This window comes from Haliotis asinina, chromosome 1 (assembly GCF_037392515.1).
Source record: "Haliotis asinina isolate JCU_RB_2024 chromosome 1, JCU_Hal_asi_v2, whole genome shotgun sequence".
In the NCBI taxonomy this organism is placed as follows: Eukaryota; Metazoa; Mollusca; class Gastropoda; order Lepetellida; family Haliotidae; genus Haliotis; species Haliotis asinina.
In genome coordinates this window covers 99,228,483-99,247,134 of record NC_090280.1, presented here as the reverse complement: position 1 = coordinate 99,247,134, position 18,652 = coordinate 99,228,483, and the positions used below count along the sequence as shown (strand labels likewise).

Genomic DNA, 18,652 nt, shown 5'->3' with positions numbered 1-18,652 from the left:
GCACCTTGAGCGAGCACTAGTTAATGGATGTGTGTGCTATATATGTATCCTCAATTACTAATAACTAGGCTACCGTACTGCCCCTAATGAAGTATCAAGTTACCCACACAATATACAGCTCATACATGATCAATGTTTAATAAACAGAGATTACTTTCTATGACCTGTACTTGGAGAAAGAAGTAAAGGATCACAGGAAAATTCAAATGTTCCTGTACTATTTTCCAGTTTTCATAACCAACTTTGAATAGTGCTTTGGTGATGAAAACTGGAAAATAATAAAGAAATGCTTAAATTTTCCTGTGATCCTTTATTTGTTTCTCAGTTTATATGAAAAGCCCACCCTAGTCTCAGCAGAGGGTATGTTACACCATCTGTAGAGGTAACTCTCCAGCTAGTGTAGACAATGCAGTCTTCTGCATTTTGGCCACACCTATGACTGACTGATTCTGATTTTTGTCCTTGGCCTGAGTCTAGTCTTGTTCTGACTAAGATGGAATGTAAATACAGCTAAAATACATGTTGTGGCTGGTGGACTTTCAAGTGTGTAGGCACAGGCTGCTGACAGAAGCATGATTTGTAGAGGTCTGTTCTTTAATGTCAAGTAGTTCACTTACCCCTGTGAAAACTACCAACTTAGATTTCCTTTTGCACTGTTCACAGAATTAGGTATCGTCCTGGGGTAGCTGGTAGACTTTAACATTATCATGTTTGTGAGTGTATTTTCAAGCTGCTTGTTGCAATATTCTGGCAATATCACTGTGGGGACACCAGGAATGTGTGTGTACTTAATGACTGATATATGTTGCGTATCAGTAGATGAAGTGATTAATGTGCTGGTTGTTAACACCACACTCAGCAATATTCCAACTCTATGGCAGCTGTCTCTAAGTAATTAAGTCTAGACCATTGGTCAACCTCATGAGCATCGATCTGTGCATTTGGGAAATGGTGACGTGTCAAATAAGTCAACACGTCTGACTATATGGTACTGTAAGTCACCTGTTAAAACAAGCTTGGGTTACTAACCCAAATCTTCATAGGTTTGATGCACATTATCAATTATGATGTCAAAACCACGATTTGTACCATTCATAAGTTATGGTCTTGCTTAGGCTGCACAGCAGAGTGAGTGAGTGAGTAAGGTTTTATTCTACTTTATAGCAATATTACAACAATAACACACGGGGACATCCCAAGTGAGCTTTACACAGTGTACCCATATGGGGAATCAAACCCAGGTCTACAGCATGAAGAGCAAACACTTTAACAACAAGGCTCATCATCATCGTCTTCTTCTTCATCTTCATATTTGGCATCAGCATGTTTGACAAGGCTCTCACAGGCTTGAAAAAGCCTGGAATTTTGGGATCCCTCCAGAAAAGCATGGAGCTTATGTGGCAAACATTGAAAATGATCAGAATGTCCTGAGACGCATGAAAAGAGTAACAGGTCATATACACATGCTTTTTGAATGACACTTTTGTGAAGTTTATTACACTGACAGATTTGTTTGCCTGAAATAATGAGTAATTCACGACGATTTTGTTTATCATTTGGTTGTGAAAATAAATGTTGTCTCCTTCAAGTCTTATGGCTTATATTGTTAGAACCGTCCAAAGAACTGTTTTGACAGTTTGCAGCTTTTACACAAACTTAAATTAAAACGGACTACTGACTGCCTGGAAAAGATCTTTTATAAAGGAGTTCCATATCGGTTCTGGCCATATATGGTGTAGATGCAAAACTTTTATGTCTGACTGTTGTTATGCATAGTGTATAGTCTTGTGTCTATAGTGCTGTGAAAAAGGACCACCTTCCCCTTATATTATTAATGTTTAATGTAGAGGAGCCAGGATCATCCTTTGCAGTCAGAATGTGTTCGAGAACTGTGATGACATCATCACATACTGTTGACGGAGGAGGCATGAAAACGTCTTCCATGTAACCAGCCTGGCTGCTTAATAATCCATGGTTCACTCTCAGTAATGTCTAGACACGTGTTTGAACTGTGCATGGTCAGCATATTTAAATCAGTGACAGGAACCAATGTTTGTTAAATATTTTTGACAGTTACAGATTTCTTATCATGTATCCAATGTGTTTAATATCTTGAACCACTGGGAGCAACTGCAACAAGAATTTTGGCAGTTTTTTGACTCTTATATGTGCTTTAGATCTGAGCTCTAACCTTCATTGAAAATGGACATTGCAAGAAAATTTCTGTAGGTCAGATAGGTAGTCTTAAAGCACATTGGCAGTGCAGACCTATTAGCAAACAATGCCGTTAGCTTGATGGCTAAAATTGAGGAAAATAAAATAATTTCATTTTGTGCATGCGCAGTGGATAAATAATATTTTGACTTTTCTGGCAAGTGTTATTGCCTTTTGCATGCCATCAATACCCTACTGAACGATGTTTTCAGAAAAATACTGGTTAAACATCTTGAAAACATAGCTGAGTCAATGTGGCTCTCACACTAGTGCATGGAAGTGAGAACTGTTTGCCCTTGCATCAGTGGTTACACCCCTTTGTACAGACCAACTCCTGGCAAGATGTGGGTGCTTTTTGTCTCATCCAGTGGGGTATATTTGTTTTGGATACTTCAGCTGTGACATCTCTCATGAGCTGGATGAAGAGTTCAGAAGCCTGGTGCTCGTTCTGCATAGATAGATGCATATGGCGCTGACCAGACGCAGTGTTAATTAAGTCTTCTTTATCTTCACTGTCAAGTATTGAAGATAGTGGTGGGATGCAAAATTGTCGATCTGACTGATTTTTTAAAATAAGTTCCACATGGAGACTAAGATACGCTGTTGCATTGGGATCTTTCATTGAATCTGAGATCTACAGAATGGATGTCTGTCTCTTGGAGTAATGTGATGGCACAGCAGATGGGTGCTAAGACTGAGCCATTCTTTGAGGTTCTGAGGTTGTATGTCTGCCGGAATCCCCTTCCTTCTGGCAAACTGGTCAAGACTCACCCACTTATCATCATACAGGCTTCTGGTAGATTTGCTGGAATAGCTGTGCCTGGTCAACTACTTCCTGATAAGTTCCGTGTGTGCAGATGGAAGATGCTTCTGCCTCATGTGAGGGTAAGTGCGAAGGTTTGACCTATCTGGGAGTTTTAGAACTGGACTGCCTGCTAGATGGATGAGTTGGTTGTCCAGGTCATCAATGGCCGACTTGAAATTTGAGGGATTGAGTGGTTAATGGCTCAGATAACTGTCTAACCTTGGTGATTGACGTGAAGTAGCTTATGTTTTGGAGACCTCAGACCAAGGTTACATGTGTGTCAAGGTGTGCTCCCCAACCCTGTAGAGACGTGTCTACATTCATATGCAGCTTGAAGCTTGACTCACTCAGAAAGTTCCTGTTCTGACCTTTGACTTCATCATGCGCCATTGGTGATAATGTAGTAGGTGATGTGTCCTGCTGGTCGGGGAACGAGGTTAGAAATCTTTATAAGCGTTTGAGTATAATGGCTTATTGAAGTGATTTATGTCGTTGTCAAGGCAAATGGTGCATCTAATTACTCTGTTGTGCAAGAAGTTGGACTTGGTTGCCAACGTGAATAACCACGAGCCATGAAAATGTCAAACTGTAGATCACTCCACTGGTATTTTTGATGGTTGAACAGAATGTTAGATACTTCCTGCACCCTGGATGGACTGGCATATGCAGATATGCATCTGATAAATCTATGCTTGCCAGAAAGTTGTTCTGTCTTATCATCTGCTTCATCTGTAGAAGGTGGAGAATTCTGAACTTCTCTGTCTTCAGTATGTAGCCATAGTTGAGTGTTTTCATATTAGTCTTGACCTTTCTGATAAAATGTTCTTGGGAACAGAACCGTGAGTCCAGTCCCTTTGAGGCATAACTTCTAGTGTTTCTGTGTAAAGAAGGGACCTTCGCATATATGAGATTTTGTCAATATAATGATTTGACACAATTTTCAAAATCTGAAATTTACTCATGGCTGGTTTAGCCTCAAGTTTGAGATGGGAAGAAATTTGCAATAAATCATTGTCTCAGAGTCAGGGGACAATACAAGCTTCTCAAGTTCAAACACCATTTTCTTGGTTCCACAATTACCTTGTTGCAAAATTGCAGAAATTTGGAATATTTTTCACAAATGGTCTCAAATGTCAAATGAATTCTATCTCGGACGAGCCCCCAATTTTGTTACAGTTAAGAATTTATCGTGACAAATGATCTAAGAAATCCCCTTGTGAACCAGCAAAACAGAACAAAGACAAGTCATAAATGCAACGTATGTCATATTTTGGATTTCACTTTCTCACTAAAGTACGAATTCTAGTACTATTTTTGGTTGAGTCCCATCCGGGATTCGAACCCGCACCCTCAGAGTCAGGCACCTAATCACCAGCACACAAAGTCAGCTGCCTAACCTGCTCAGCCACTGCGACTATTATTATCATTATTAAAGAGAGCAAGTTATACAAGGTCACAAGTCAATTTCACAATGCTGATTACAAATTCAATACAGGTGAGACAAAATCTAATGCAATGGGTCACAAAGTATAAGACTTTAAACTCACCAAAGTCTTAGTGCGAGAGAGAATCAACTATGCAGAATGTAAACACAGCGATCGGTCTGACCGCGGATGATGTAGATAAGGTGTTGACGGATGCAGATGATGACGATGATGTAACTCCAGTGAATATGAATGAGTGTCCCCCACAACACGGCAACCAGCCTTTTTATATATATACAGTCATTTCCTGAAAGTTCGGGCACTTACGACAATTGTCAATACTGTAGAATGCTCTCGAATAAGTCTCCCGGAAGTAAACACATAGAAAACTAGGAGCAGATAAATTCCGGAAAACCAGAATCCTATAAGTGTTGACCAGCTATTGAAACGAAAATTATTATTCAAAACACTAGATGTTGTGACCCAATAACAATTATTACTTAATTAATACACAGAAAATACACACTTGTAACACTGTGGTTATAGGCTTTCTGCATACTGTATCTGTGGAAGATAGACAGGAGTGATATTGTGTTCACCAGATTGGTATACTGTAAACCAACTTATTTCTGCGACTGCAATTTACTGTGAAGCATGCTACTCAGCCATGACTGCGAGATTTAATTTTGCGAGTGGTTGTTTTGAAACGACCCCTAAATAAACAGAGATCAAACGTAATCTTGTCCATCGTGTTTTCTTTGACTCAAAGGCACCGATGACACCCGGGATCGTTATAAACACAAACCTGATAATACTGCTGAGCTCAGTTACTCAGTGTCATGAATTTGAGTTTGTAAAATTGTATTTAAAGATCACACGTAACATCGAAGTTCATTCACAATGTTGAAGTATCTTACCATTATAAAGCGAGGTGAAAACTTGTGTCTCCCCGACCCTTACAAGGCCGAGACACCTGAAAAGGCGGCAAGAATGGCTGCAGTAAATGAAACTATCATTGCTGCATGTCAGAAGACACTAGACAAGGCGATTACAAAACATGGAGTCAAAAGAAAGCGAGAGAACAATGCCATTTCCCCCATGACCAGAGCGAAGATTGCCAAGTATGCCACAAAAAATGGAAATTCCAAAGCAGCAAAACATTTCAGCAAGATGTTAGGACTGGATATCAGCGAAAGCTCCGTTTGGTACATGAAGACATCGTACTTGTGGTTCTAAAGAAGTGGACATTGTAGAACTAGATGACAAACGAGAAGTCACCATGTTACTCGGATGTTCTATGAGTGGCAGTATGATTCCTATTTTTCGTACTTATTACTGCGTGATTTTTAACTGCGATTGAGTGTCACTCGCAGTTTTCACAATAATTAGTAGGTCGCAGAATATAGTTGGTTTACAGTATCTATTCTTCATGATTTTTGTGATGAATAAGGTCTTCCAGAAAGTCTGACCAGTTTGAGTCCCAGTATTTTCGTGTCTATGTACTAAGTTTCTGGTCATGTGTCATGTGCATCCACGGCATATGCTCAGCTTGGAATATGTAGGGGTGACATGTGGTTGTTTTCAGTTGGAGGGGAACACAAGCACTTGATTTTCTACAAGTATTCAAATATGAGATGAGATAAGCAATTAGTATGAGTCGGGATAAGGTAAAATATGCATGTTTGCACTAAATTAATTGACATTTACCGTTAGACAATACAATCAGTTAAGTATGGTTTGTACTGTTTGTATTGCTTGTAGTGACTGCTCCCTTGCGAAAGACAATCTGAGGTATTCCCATTGCTTGCCCTTGAGCCATGAAATTGGTTAATAATTACATGGAGTTTCAGTGTTAAACATAGCCAAGGCTTTTCACATTTTTTTGTTATAAACATGGCCTTAGTACACTCCCCATTCAGGGTTTTTTTTCAGCAACAGAAGTTTGAAACCACTCATTGTTTCTTCACCAAACTTGGCACATACATATAGGTCTGGTGGTGAACTGGTGCCTTTTGGTAGTTTGGGGTTCCTAGATAAAATATTTTTATGGTCCCCTGTCAACAGGTTTGACTTTGACTGAAATTGTCAGTAGTGCTCTTTTCCGGAGCATAACTTTAAAACAGTTCAAAGTTTCTTCACCAAACGAGGCACAGAGATAGGTCTAGTGGTGCACTGGTACCTTTTGGTAGTTTTGGAATTTTGACTAAAGTATTTTGGGCATTTCCATTGCAAGAAGTTTGACTTTTACTGAAACTGATGGTAGTAATCATTCCTCAAGCAGTATTTAAAAAGCTTTCAATACTCTCCTTCCATTTTGCTATATACATGCCAAATCATTTGACGTAATCATAACTTGTAGCATTCATATTCTTGAATAGTTTTTTTGCCATTGCACTGGATAGTGATGACTTTGTCGCCTTGTTTTTATTGTGCTGCATTTCTTTTGCCACATTTTCAGTCAGATAATCAGATAAACCAAAAAAAGCATACACACATTTTCTAGAAGCTTTCAGTAGTCTGAAAGCTCACCACCATTTTGGGAAAAGGAGGAGTTTCAAAATGTTTTGTATTGTTGTAAACTTATGTATTTATTGTCTTTTCATGAACCTGTAAATCACCATTTATGAAAGTTCAAGGTGTGTAATGAATGGCAGTGCTAACAATTGAAGGGAAACACTGAAAATAGTATGTCAAAGTATGTACTGGGCATGCATGCAAGATTCAGAATTTGAGGTGCCTCCATACCTGAAATTATTTGAGATGTGTCCTTTTACATGATGACCCATTTTGGTGCTCCACTAGTAGAAACTCTTTAATTCATGAAGATACTAACATAATTGTCACAAAAGCTGTACATTTAATACATCACTAGTAGGAATGTATTGTCCATTACATTAAACTGAAAGTACACTAGCCTTCCTTTCATACCCCAGCTGTAAGACTGGATCATGATTTTGTTTACTGAGATCTAAAAATGAGTTGAGCATATCTGAAAAAAATTATATAAATAATTACATTTTGTTTTAGCCACTCCACTAACTACAATGGGTTACCACATTTTCAACAAAACTTTTTCAATCCTGTTAAACACTGAAGTACTGACAATAAGTAATTCTTTACAGCTGTGTACGGTAACGATACGTGAAGGGTAAAGTGATTATGTAATTAGGATAAATCAATCAAATATTGTAAATTTTAAGTAAAGATATATGCAACTCTTTGTTGCATAACTTTACCCTACTATACAACACTGTACTGAATGAATGAATATAACAAAATATCTAACGTTTGATTTCAATATATGTAATTATCAGGTGGGATAACCTACTGCGCCACTGTTATCTTGGTGAATACATACCACATTGATATCAGATGGGTGACCATTGATCCGATTAACATGTGACACCCAAACTCCACGATGATCTTCATTCTCAGATCAGGAGAATACAAGCAGGGTCAGTTTGTGGATAGTACAGAGTGATTCCATCCATCTACATAGATTTCTCTGGCTATTTGTACATTCTTCATTCCCTCCAGGATTCCGCGGTTGCAGAAATAATCGTAAAATGAAAGTAGAGTTATGTCAAAAGTAGGATCAGTTATACATAAAACGAACTGACAGATTTACTGTGACAACATTTTCAAAATAGTCATGATTAAGGATACTTTATTAATAACCAATTTTTAGTCATCTTTCAAATAATATTAGATGAATTTGACACTGCAATTACCTTCTCAAAATCAATCATTTTGAAAACTGAAATTATTTCATAACTTTCAGCGAGTGTTTTGCAGTTAGGCATATTTTCGTAAAATAGCAGCAAGTTCCAGGTGTCAAACATCAATTTCAATTTGCAGCCACTTAATGGCAGACGACACCTAGCGCCACCACAAAGGGGATACATGAGAACGGCATGAAGCACTCATTTGTGGAAAGGGCTATACTAACATAGCAACTTGTAACAATCAATGTCTGATGAAGGAGCCAAGCATATGCTCTGAAATATCATGTTATCCACAACAAAGAAGTTGACATCCATAAATCTGGCTTTTCTTAAGCTTTCCACTTCCAGTGCCCTTCAAAAATTTAATCAGTATCTTTTTCATTACGCAAACAAATTTGATAAATATATTCCGTGTATAAGATTTAAACTTTTTTCTTATTTAACATTTTCAATGCATAGTTGGTATGCAAGAAGTATTTTTCAGTGAGAAATGGGAAATTTTCTATACATATTTTACCTGCACACACAGCTTATCGTTACCTCTGCTCTCTCTGAAGAACCATGCCTTTGGACTGTTTTCTCTTCCATCTATAAAAAAGTGTCAACTTTTGTGAAAGGAATTATAGCATGTTTGCCATGACCTCTGTGTGAGCAAGTTTCTTTCCTCTTAAAGAAATAGTACTTTCTTAAACATGAATAAATTGAGTTGTTTCCGGTAGGGAGCATAGGCTATTTACCAGGGTTACATGGGAAAGTTTGTTCAAAATACTGAGGAGAATAGCAGAAAATATCACTTTTAGTTTTGCTGCTGACATGCATGAGTACACATTGTTGTACTAATGATGATTGTAGTTATATGGGGCCTTGCTGACTATAAGCCATACATACTCAATAATTACTTAGGAGTGATGCCTATAAATAGGCTTCTGTTCCTTGTAGAACATGTGTTTTTTGTCACCCGCCGCAACGCTGAGCGGGGAGGGACTATGTATTCAACGGTGTCTGTACATCCATCCGTCCTGATTCATGGTAACACGATAGCTCATGAACTATTGTACCCAATATCTTCAAATTTGGTGACAGCCTACATTGGAGGTATACACACACACCAGTCAGTTTTGGTGACTATGACCTTATTTTCAAGGTCAATGTTATTTCTTTGTTCTTTAGTGGCCGGGGATATTGCTATATTTGTGGCGAATACTTGTTGTGACGTCAGGTAGCCCTCGTTAGTCATGAGGTTGGTGTCTTGTCATGATATGTTCCCTACTGCCTTGTCCCTCCCTGCAATGCTAAGCTCTCAATAAAGCAAGTCAGGTTCGCTGAATTTCCCTCTCACAGGGGCTCCTTTTCAGTTTCAGTGGGTTTATTTTTTTACCATAAAATTTTCATTTTCAGAGACTAAGCGTTAATCTAACACTAACGGTGTGTGGTAATGTCCTTTTTATAAGACTTTGGTAATGAATCCAGGAAGTCTGAGATCAGTATTAAATGTATTTTGTGTATGCCTGTCATATTTTGTTAACCTTGAACATGTTGAAGGATGCCCTTAGTCAAGAAACTGATGAAACTGACACTTCAGAATATCTAATTGTTATTCTCTTCTTCCAGCCTATTTACGAGCCTCAGAATTTTCGTATGAGAGAGACGACCCCTACGTCTGATACATCACAGAGCTCAGACTTGGCCTCGCTCCCAGACAAGGGGAGACAACAACAGGGGATGTCGCAGCTCAGCTCTAACCTGTCCGAGCTGGACCAGCTCCTTCAGGATCTTAACTCAGCTCAGTTCCTGTCCGAGGTTGAGAAGAAGTCAACTGGTGGTGAGAGAACATGTCTTGCTTTCTTGTTACCCTTGGGATTCTGTGTTAGAATTTGTCTTCCGTTTGTTGTAAAAAGTGATTTATAGTAGGGAGGCAACAAGGCCTCAACTTATTGTTCACAATATCAGTCACAGGACATCATTATTTTCAGGTCATCACATGATTTTGCTGAACATGCATTTTGTCATGCATGCAAACGCACGCACACATGCATGCACACGCACATACAGGGACTTGTATAGCTTAGAAAATGGCGTTCGAAAGACATATTGGTGTATAGATACCACCCTAGTACTATATGAAAGGAAAGAGATGTAACAAAGAAACCACCCCCTCCTCGATCAAAGTTACATGTCACCGCATAAGATATTTTTAAGCCCCATTGAGGCCAACGGATCGGAAGCCAGATGATTTCCCTACAAAATGAGCAATAAATGGTCACAATTGGATCATTATTTCAAAATTTCACGCCAAAATCATGGATCACCCAATACGGCGAAAGCTCAGCTTTTAAATTCGTTTATTAATTCCAGCCACATTGACAGCACCAGCGTTGGGCTGGATTTGATCAACTGTTGCATTCCGTTGGTCGGACAACTTATTGCAACATCTACATGTCATTTTCTCGACAGTAAGCAAACATTTGGACCAAAATCTCACAATCCTACTCACTTGTCGGCCATTAGTGACCTTGACATTCAAGTGACCTGAGTAGATTCGCACAAACAGACTCGGGCTGTCCGATTGGTTGGAAATAAAATATACAGTGGGAATGGCCAATCGGATGGCCCAAGTCTGTGTGGTGAAAGCTGTTTGGTGTGAAATATTCTGAACAAATATTATGCACAAATTTGTAAAGAGGAAAACCAGTTTCAGAAGTTGTCAGGAACTAGGGAGGATATAGAGAATATTACATGAGTGTCCATGTCATAGTATGTTTATGACAGCATTGCCTAACTGTTGTTATCTCCCAAGCGAGAGCAAGGGATATACCGATATTTAGGCACGTGTGTCGTAAACATAGTATGTTAAGGGCACGAATGTAATATTCTGTTTATTACCGAAGTCATTAAATTGACGAAAATAAGGCCAAATCTACTTTCAAACATGGGCTGGCTACCCGTGGTCGCCGCATTTAGAATGCAACGTCACAGAACAGCCGTGACGTCATGACATTGTTCGAGTGATATTTTGCACTAGGGCATAAAGTGTATGAACAATATGAATCTAGATACGGTCGCCCTTGTTGGTAATAAAATATATATGGAAGATAAACAAGGCTATGTTTAGCTGAGGTATATAAATAACACTGTCATATGCGAAACCATTCTCTTCCCACAGTGGTTACTTGTCATATCTTCCTACCTAACAGAGGTTCGTAGGAAGATATGACAAGTAACCTCTGTGGGAAGAGAATGATGCAAAACATGAATCAGTCTAGTTTCCATAGACAGTAAAATTCCCAGCAATGGTCAGAGTTGACTGGATGATTGTTGATGCGTCTTGACATGCCACTGGCATGTGTCAGTCTGTCACTGACTGAGAGGTGATCATATTCTGCCCAGCCATGTTACAAACATAGGTATATTAGGTGGTTCCCCATACACACAGGTACATACTGTGAAAAATCAAAATAGGGAACTGAACAACTATATGTTGCTTCATCCCCCTGTTCATGGTGTATCCAGGTATTCGGGCACATACAGCCTCCATCTGTTTGTGGTGGTCCAATTAATCGATCATGTCCTAGCAGTCGTGTTTTCTCATAATGGAACAGAAACCATTTTTGGCGCACTTGTTTGAATTAACAATATTTTTCTCAAGGTTGGTTTTGTCACTATGCTTCATGAGCATTAAAGTCTCATTCCAAGTCATTATTGAATTTATCTGAAAGACTTCAGTAAATTTATGTCCCCAGCATGCTAGTACTCCTTGAAAAATGATAGATTTGCAAATGCATTTTGTGCAGTTTGAAAAAAAAAACAATAAAAGAACTACATGTATTTTCTTTATGTTTTGTACAATAAGACGCATAGCCAGGAAAATTTGGTAAGTGACTCCAACCAATTATTTTCAATGATTGGTCAGTTGTAATGAATCAATCATCAGTTTCGAGATTTTAACCAATTCCTAGCACTATGATCTGCGTACAGGGTGCACATGGTGTATGCTGTAGTATTCAGACAGTATTCATACACTTACAGTGAGTAAAGTAGTGTGCAGGTTGTTTATGGGAAGTTTGTAATTGCAACATGCTCCAGTATGTAGATGTGTGTGATGCGTCCACACACACTGCACCTACTCCATGCTAGAATTATGCATGAGGTGTAATTTATTCCGGGTTGTCTATTCCAGCTTGAGTGAAACACATTCATATGCAAGGTAAAAATAATCTTATAAATGATAATAAATTTCCTGGGCTGTGGATCATTGTATAGAGCAACTAGATTCTCAGCTTCTTGAGGAACAAATAGTGAAAGCTACCTAGAAGCTGCCCGAATGTGTTTTTTCAGCCATACCATTTGCCCCCACCAGGTACCCACTCACTGCTTAATGGAGAGGTTAAATCAGACCGCAACTCTTGTGTGTGAAATAACTGCATGTTATTGCACTACAATGTATCAAATTGCTGAACACAATCAGTACAATGTAAAGCATTTAGGGCAAAATGAATTCAAACATACTCAGCTGACAATTCTTTACACACTTTTGAAAAAAACATCTTTGCAATATATTTTGATTGTAAACTATATGCTTCCACTATGTTTATACAGGGGTATTTGACCTGACATAGATCTTCCTTCACTGATTATCGCCTACATATGCTCACTGGTTAACAACCCTTTTCCTGATGGTCTGTTTTCGTGAAGTATGGTCTATTAAATAGACAAGGCCATCCTTTGGTCAGGTGAAATATTTAAAAATATAAACTCACTTTGTTTGAAGTTCATCTTTTCTATTATGTTTTTATTGTTTTTTGGGACTGGCTGTGTTTTTTTAAGACTGGTCACTTTATTTGGATAGCCAGTCCATGGTCAGGCCACATTTCAAAACTATTTTATACACTACTTCCAGTCATATTCACCAGCTACTTCCAGTCATATTCACCAACTACTTCCAGTCATATTCACCTACTACTTAGAGTGATATTCACCAACTACTTCCAGTTATATTCACCAACTACTTACAGTTATATTCACCAACTACTTCCAGTTATATTCACCAACTACTTACAGTTATATTCACCAACTACTTCCAGTCATATTCACCAACTACTTACAGTGATATTCACCAACTACTTCCCGTCATATTCACCAACTACTTCCAGTCATATTCACCAACTACTTCCAGTGATATTCACCAACTACTTCCAGTTATATTCACCAACTACTTACAGTTATATTCACCAACTACTTCCAGTTATATTCACCAACTACTTACAGTGATATTCACCAACTACTTCCAGTCATATTCACCAACTACTTCCAGTCATATTCACCAACTACTTACAGTGATATTCACCAACTACTTCCAGTTATATTCACCAACTACTTACAGTTATATTCACCAACTACTTCCAGTCATATTCACCAACTACTTACAGTGATATTCACCAACTACTTCCCGTCATATTCACCAACTACTTCCAGTGATATTCACCAACTACTTCCAGTCATATTCACCAAATACTTACAGTGATATTCACCAACTACTTCCAGTGATATTCACCAACTACTTCCAGTCATATTCGCCAACTACTTCCCGTCATATTCACCAACTACTTCCAGTGATATTCACCAACTACTTCCAGTCATATTCACCAACTACTTCCAGTGATATTCACCAACTACTTCCCGTCATATTCACCAACTACTTCCATATTCACCTACTACTTAGAGTGATATTCACCTACTACTTACAGTTATATTCACCAACTACTTCCAGTCATATTCACCAGCTACTTGCAATCATATTCACCAGCTACTTGCAATCACATTCCTGTAGATGTTCCTGGCTGTATTCCCGGATTTGTTATTGACAGCAACATTATTCTCCAACTGCATACTGCTACTTCTCGTCTCATGTTATAGCCATAATCTCCATACTGGTACCATCCCTGTTCCTTGGTTACAGTTACATCACCCACATGTTATAGCCATAATCTCCATACTGGTACCATCCCTGTTCCTTGGTTACAGTTACATCACCCACATGTTATAGCCATAATCTCCATACTGGTACCATTCCTGTTCCTTGGTTACAGTTACATCACCCACATGTTATAGCCATAATCTCCATACTGGTACCATCCCTGTTCCTTGGTTACAGTTACATCACCCACATGTTGCAGTCATAATCTCCATACTGGTACCATCCCTGTTCCTTGGTTACAGTTACATCACCCATATGTTAGAGCCATAATCTCCATACTGGTACCATCCCTGTTCCTTGGTTACAGTTACATCACCCACATGTTACAGCCATAATCTCCATACTGGTACCATCCCTGTTCCTTGGTTACATTTACATCACCCACATGTTACAGTCATAATCTCCATACTGGTACCATCCCTGTTCATTGGTTACATTTACATCACCCACATGTTATAGCCATAATCTCCATACTGGTACCATCCCTGTTCCTTGGTTACAGTTACATCACCCACATGTTATAGCCATAATCTCCATACTGGTACCATCCCTGTTCCTTGGTTACAGTTACATCACCCACATGTTACAGTCATAATCTCCATACTGGTACCATCCCTGTTCCTTGGTTACAGTTACATCACCCACATGTTACAGTCATAATCTCCATACTGGTACCATCCCTGTTCCTTGGTTACAGTTACATCACCCATATGTTAGAGCCATAATCTCCATACTGGTATCATCCCTGTTCCTTGGTTACAGTTACATCACCCACATGTTACAGCCATAATCTCCATACTGGTACCATCCCTGTTCCTTGGTTACATTTACATCACCCACATGTTACAGTCATAATCTCCATACTGGTACCATCCCTGTTCCTTGGTTACATTTACATCACCCACATGTTATAGCCATAATCTCCATACTGGTACCATCCCTGTTCCTTGGTTACAGTTACATCACCCACATGTTACAGTCATAATCTCCATACTGGTACCATCCCTGTTCCTTGGTTACAGTTACATCACCCACATGTTACAGTCATAATCTCCATACTGGTACCATCCCTGTTCCTTGGTTACAGTTACATCACCCACATGTTATAGCCATAATCTCCATACTGGTACCATCCCTGTTCCTTGGTTACAGTTACATCACCCACATGTTACAGTCATAATCTATATACTGGTTACATCCATGTCCATCCTTGGTTACAGTTACATCACCCACATGTTACAGTCATAATCTCCATACTGGTTACATCCTTGTTCCATCCTTGATTACATTTACATCACCCACATGTTACAGTCATAATCTCCATACTGGTTACATCCACGTCCATCCTTGATTACATTTACATCACCCACATGTTACAGTCATAATCTCCATACTGGTTACATCCACGTCCATCCTTGATTACATTTACATCACCCACATGTTACAGTCATAATCTCCATACTGGTTACATCCTTGTTCCATCCTTGGTTACAGTTACATCACCCACATGTTACAGTCATAATCTCCATACTGGTTACATCCTTGTTCCATCCTTGGTTACAGTTACATCACCCACATTTTACAGTCATAATCTATATACTGGTTACATCCACGTCCATCCTTGCTTACAGTTACATCCCCCACATGTTACAGCTATTTTCCTCACTGATTAAATCCATACTCTACCCCAGGTTAAATCCATATTTTTCCCCAGATTACATCCGTGTTCTTACCCAGGTTAGATCTACGTTTTTCCCCATGTTACAGTTATCCATACTCTTCCCCAGGTTAAATCCATACTCTTCTCCAGGTTACAGCCACAGCCCTCCCTTTGTTCCAATACAAAGGGTCTCCTCCTGCTCCTAGGGTTACAGCAGTGGTACCCTGGTTCGAGACATATGGCCTTGATTATGACCATTCTACACAGATAAGGCAGGCAGTAGATAACCAGTAGTCCACACACAGCCTGGCTTCCATCTAGCTGGGGGAGGCTTCCAGGCCACAGATGCCTTGAGCATGACTCAGGTTACTTCAGAATCAGCTTACATAAGCCCATATTAAACCAGGAACTTGCATTTTCATCTCCATACTTTCTGTGAAGGTGTCAGTGTCATGGCTGAACCATGCTTGTACATGTGTTAGTGTGGAAGATTGTAGAGGTTTCATCTAGACCACAATAATAATTCCCAATATGTCTTAATTGCAGAGTTACTGATATGGACAATAAAAAAATCAAAATGAAGACAAGAACATAGTATTTTCCAAATCTTAAATAAATTTCCATATTTTACCATTTATGTTCCAAATACGGTTAAATCACATATGAAGATGGATCTCAAATCCTGTTCAAAGCTTTATTCAGTGCATGTCGCACCTGGTGCTGGTATATGTTGCATATGGTACAGGTACATGTACTAAGTGTTGGTTCATGTTGCACCTGTTACAGGTACATGTGGGCATCTGATGCAGGTACATGTACTAAGTGTTGGTTCATGTTGCACCTGTTACCGGTACATGTTTCACCTGACACTGGTACGTCACACCTGATACAGGTTTATATGTACATAGTGCTGGTATATGTTGAACCTGGTGTTTGTATATCCTATGTAATCTCAGCTTTACCTGCCAAAGATTTATGTTTGTTTATATGTACTGGTAGAGATAGCAAGTTTCTAAAACCAGACTCTCATATTAGACACTCTATTTATATCGATATAGAAAATAACATTCAGATAACTACCAACAAGCAAAATGCAAAGTCATCAGAGGTAAAAAAGTATTTTAATATAGATCAAGTTTTTGGAGAACGTTGAATTGGGAAGCTACAAGCATAGTGTGATCACTGCCACTTGCCCTGTCAGCATTCCACAAGTACCTCACAACACTCAGATAGCTCTCAGAGGAGCTGCTGCTCAAGATAAATTAGAAACCCAAAATAGCCATTTCCTCCAAAAGGCAGATTCCTGGTAGAAAATTAAAAGAGTTTTTGTAAATTTGGCATGGAGGGGTCCAGCTGTGGCATATCGTAATGATAAAACTCTGTTTATATCACTTGAAGAAAATTGAGCCAACATGATGGGTGACCCCTTCGGAAATAACCACTCCTTGGCTCATACTTCATGTCCAGATCCAAGATAAGCATAATTAAGAGCTGAGAGCATCTTATAGTCATGGCTATTTTATTTTATCACAGGAAAAGAGCCAATCGTGAATGGAACAGGGCGGGCGCCTCCCCCAGTAGCTCCCAAACCTACTCGTCCCTCTGAACGGGCAACAGTCGAGTCTCTGCTGGATGAACTGGAAGTGTCTGTGCCATCCCCTCACGGGTAAGTTCCAGTTGGGATTTCAGACTTACACATATTACAGAGTCAAATCTTTCTGCGGGCTCATGTTTAGTTTTTATGAAATCATGGTTGGTTGTTTTGACTCATTTTCAAGTGCATTTTACATGAATGAAACAGAGGTTTTCTGATGAAAGATACCTGTGTGGACTGATATCATGATACGTGCAGTGTTACTGGTATTTTTCCTAACATCATGTTTAAACCTTTACATGAACTCATACAGGTTTAGGTAAGATTGATCAAGAAGTCACTTGAATACGTAAGACTATCTGTTTGGTGTTGGTTTTTAGACCTGGCAACGACCTTGGTCACTACTCAGGACCCACATCCCCCCATGGGCAAGTAAGAGGAGGTCCACCTACCCCTAATGGCCACCCAGGAAATGCTCCCCCTACCCCTGGGGCATCTACAGCTACCAAGGAGCTGGATGATCTCATGGCATCACTGTCTGAATTTAAGGTAAGGTCTCTGCCCTGTGTTTTATGGAACATGCCACTTATCATGAAGTAACATTTAATTTTAGTTATCATTTTTAAGTTATGAATATCTCTGTGTTGATCGCAAGCTTGCTTCTCTTTCTGATGAGTTGCCCACTCTCCAGGGAACTAAAACTTCTGATAGGATGGATGTAACTGAGCTTTGATGGTGTTCTGGAAAGATCTCCTCTTGGAGTATACAGATATATTTTAGTTAATGCCTTCTGGAAGGATTTTATTAGATGTAAGAGTCACAACACTGTCAGAGAGTACCTGTTCTGGGAAACAGAGTTAACCATGCCATGTCATGGAGTCAGCCCACTCTTCAGCAGCTGCTTGTCCCACTGAGTACACGGAGTCTGCACATTAGTCAGCAAGTCCTTGTCCCCCTGTTGTATATGTAGTCTGCACATTAGTCAGCAAGTCCTTGTCCCCCTGTTGTATATGTAGTCTGCACATTAGTCAGCAAGTCCTTGTCCCGCTGTTGTATATGTAGTCTGCACATTAGTCAGCAAGTCCTTGTCCCCCTGTTGTATATGTAGTCTGCACATTAGTCAGCAAGTCCTTGTCCCGCTGTTGTATATGTAGTCTGCACATTAGTCAGCAAGTCCTTGTCCCCCTGTTGTATATGTAGTCTGCACATTAGTCAGCAAGTCCTTGTCCCCCTGTTGTATATGTAGTCTGCACATT

At 39.3% G+C, this 18,652-nt stretch overlaps 1 protein-coding gene across 2 annotated transcripts in view; it reads left to right on the top strand.

Annotated features, from left to right (window-relative positions):
• Positions 1-18,652, top strand: part of LOC137256362 (leupaxin-like) — a 298,728-nt gene that overhangs the window by 46,072 nt on the left and 234,004 nt on the right. For both annotated transcript variants that reach the window (XM_067794158.1, XM_067794169.1), the window contains exons 3-5: positions 9,780-9,990; positions 17,336-17,468; positions 17,777-17,945. In XM_067794158.1, coding sequence (XP_067650259.1) covers positions 9,780-9,990; positions 17,336-17,468; positions 17,777-17,945 — 513 coding nt within the window. The remainder of the gene's footprint in view (positions 1-9,779; positions 9,991-17,335; positions 17,469-17,776; positions 17,946-18,652) is intronic.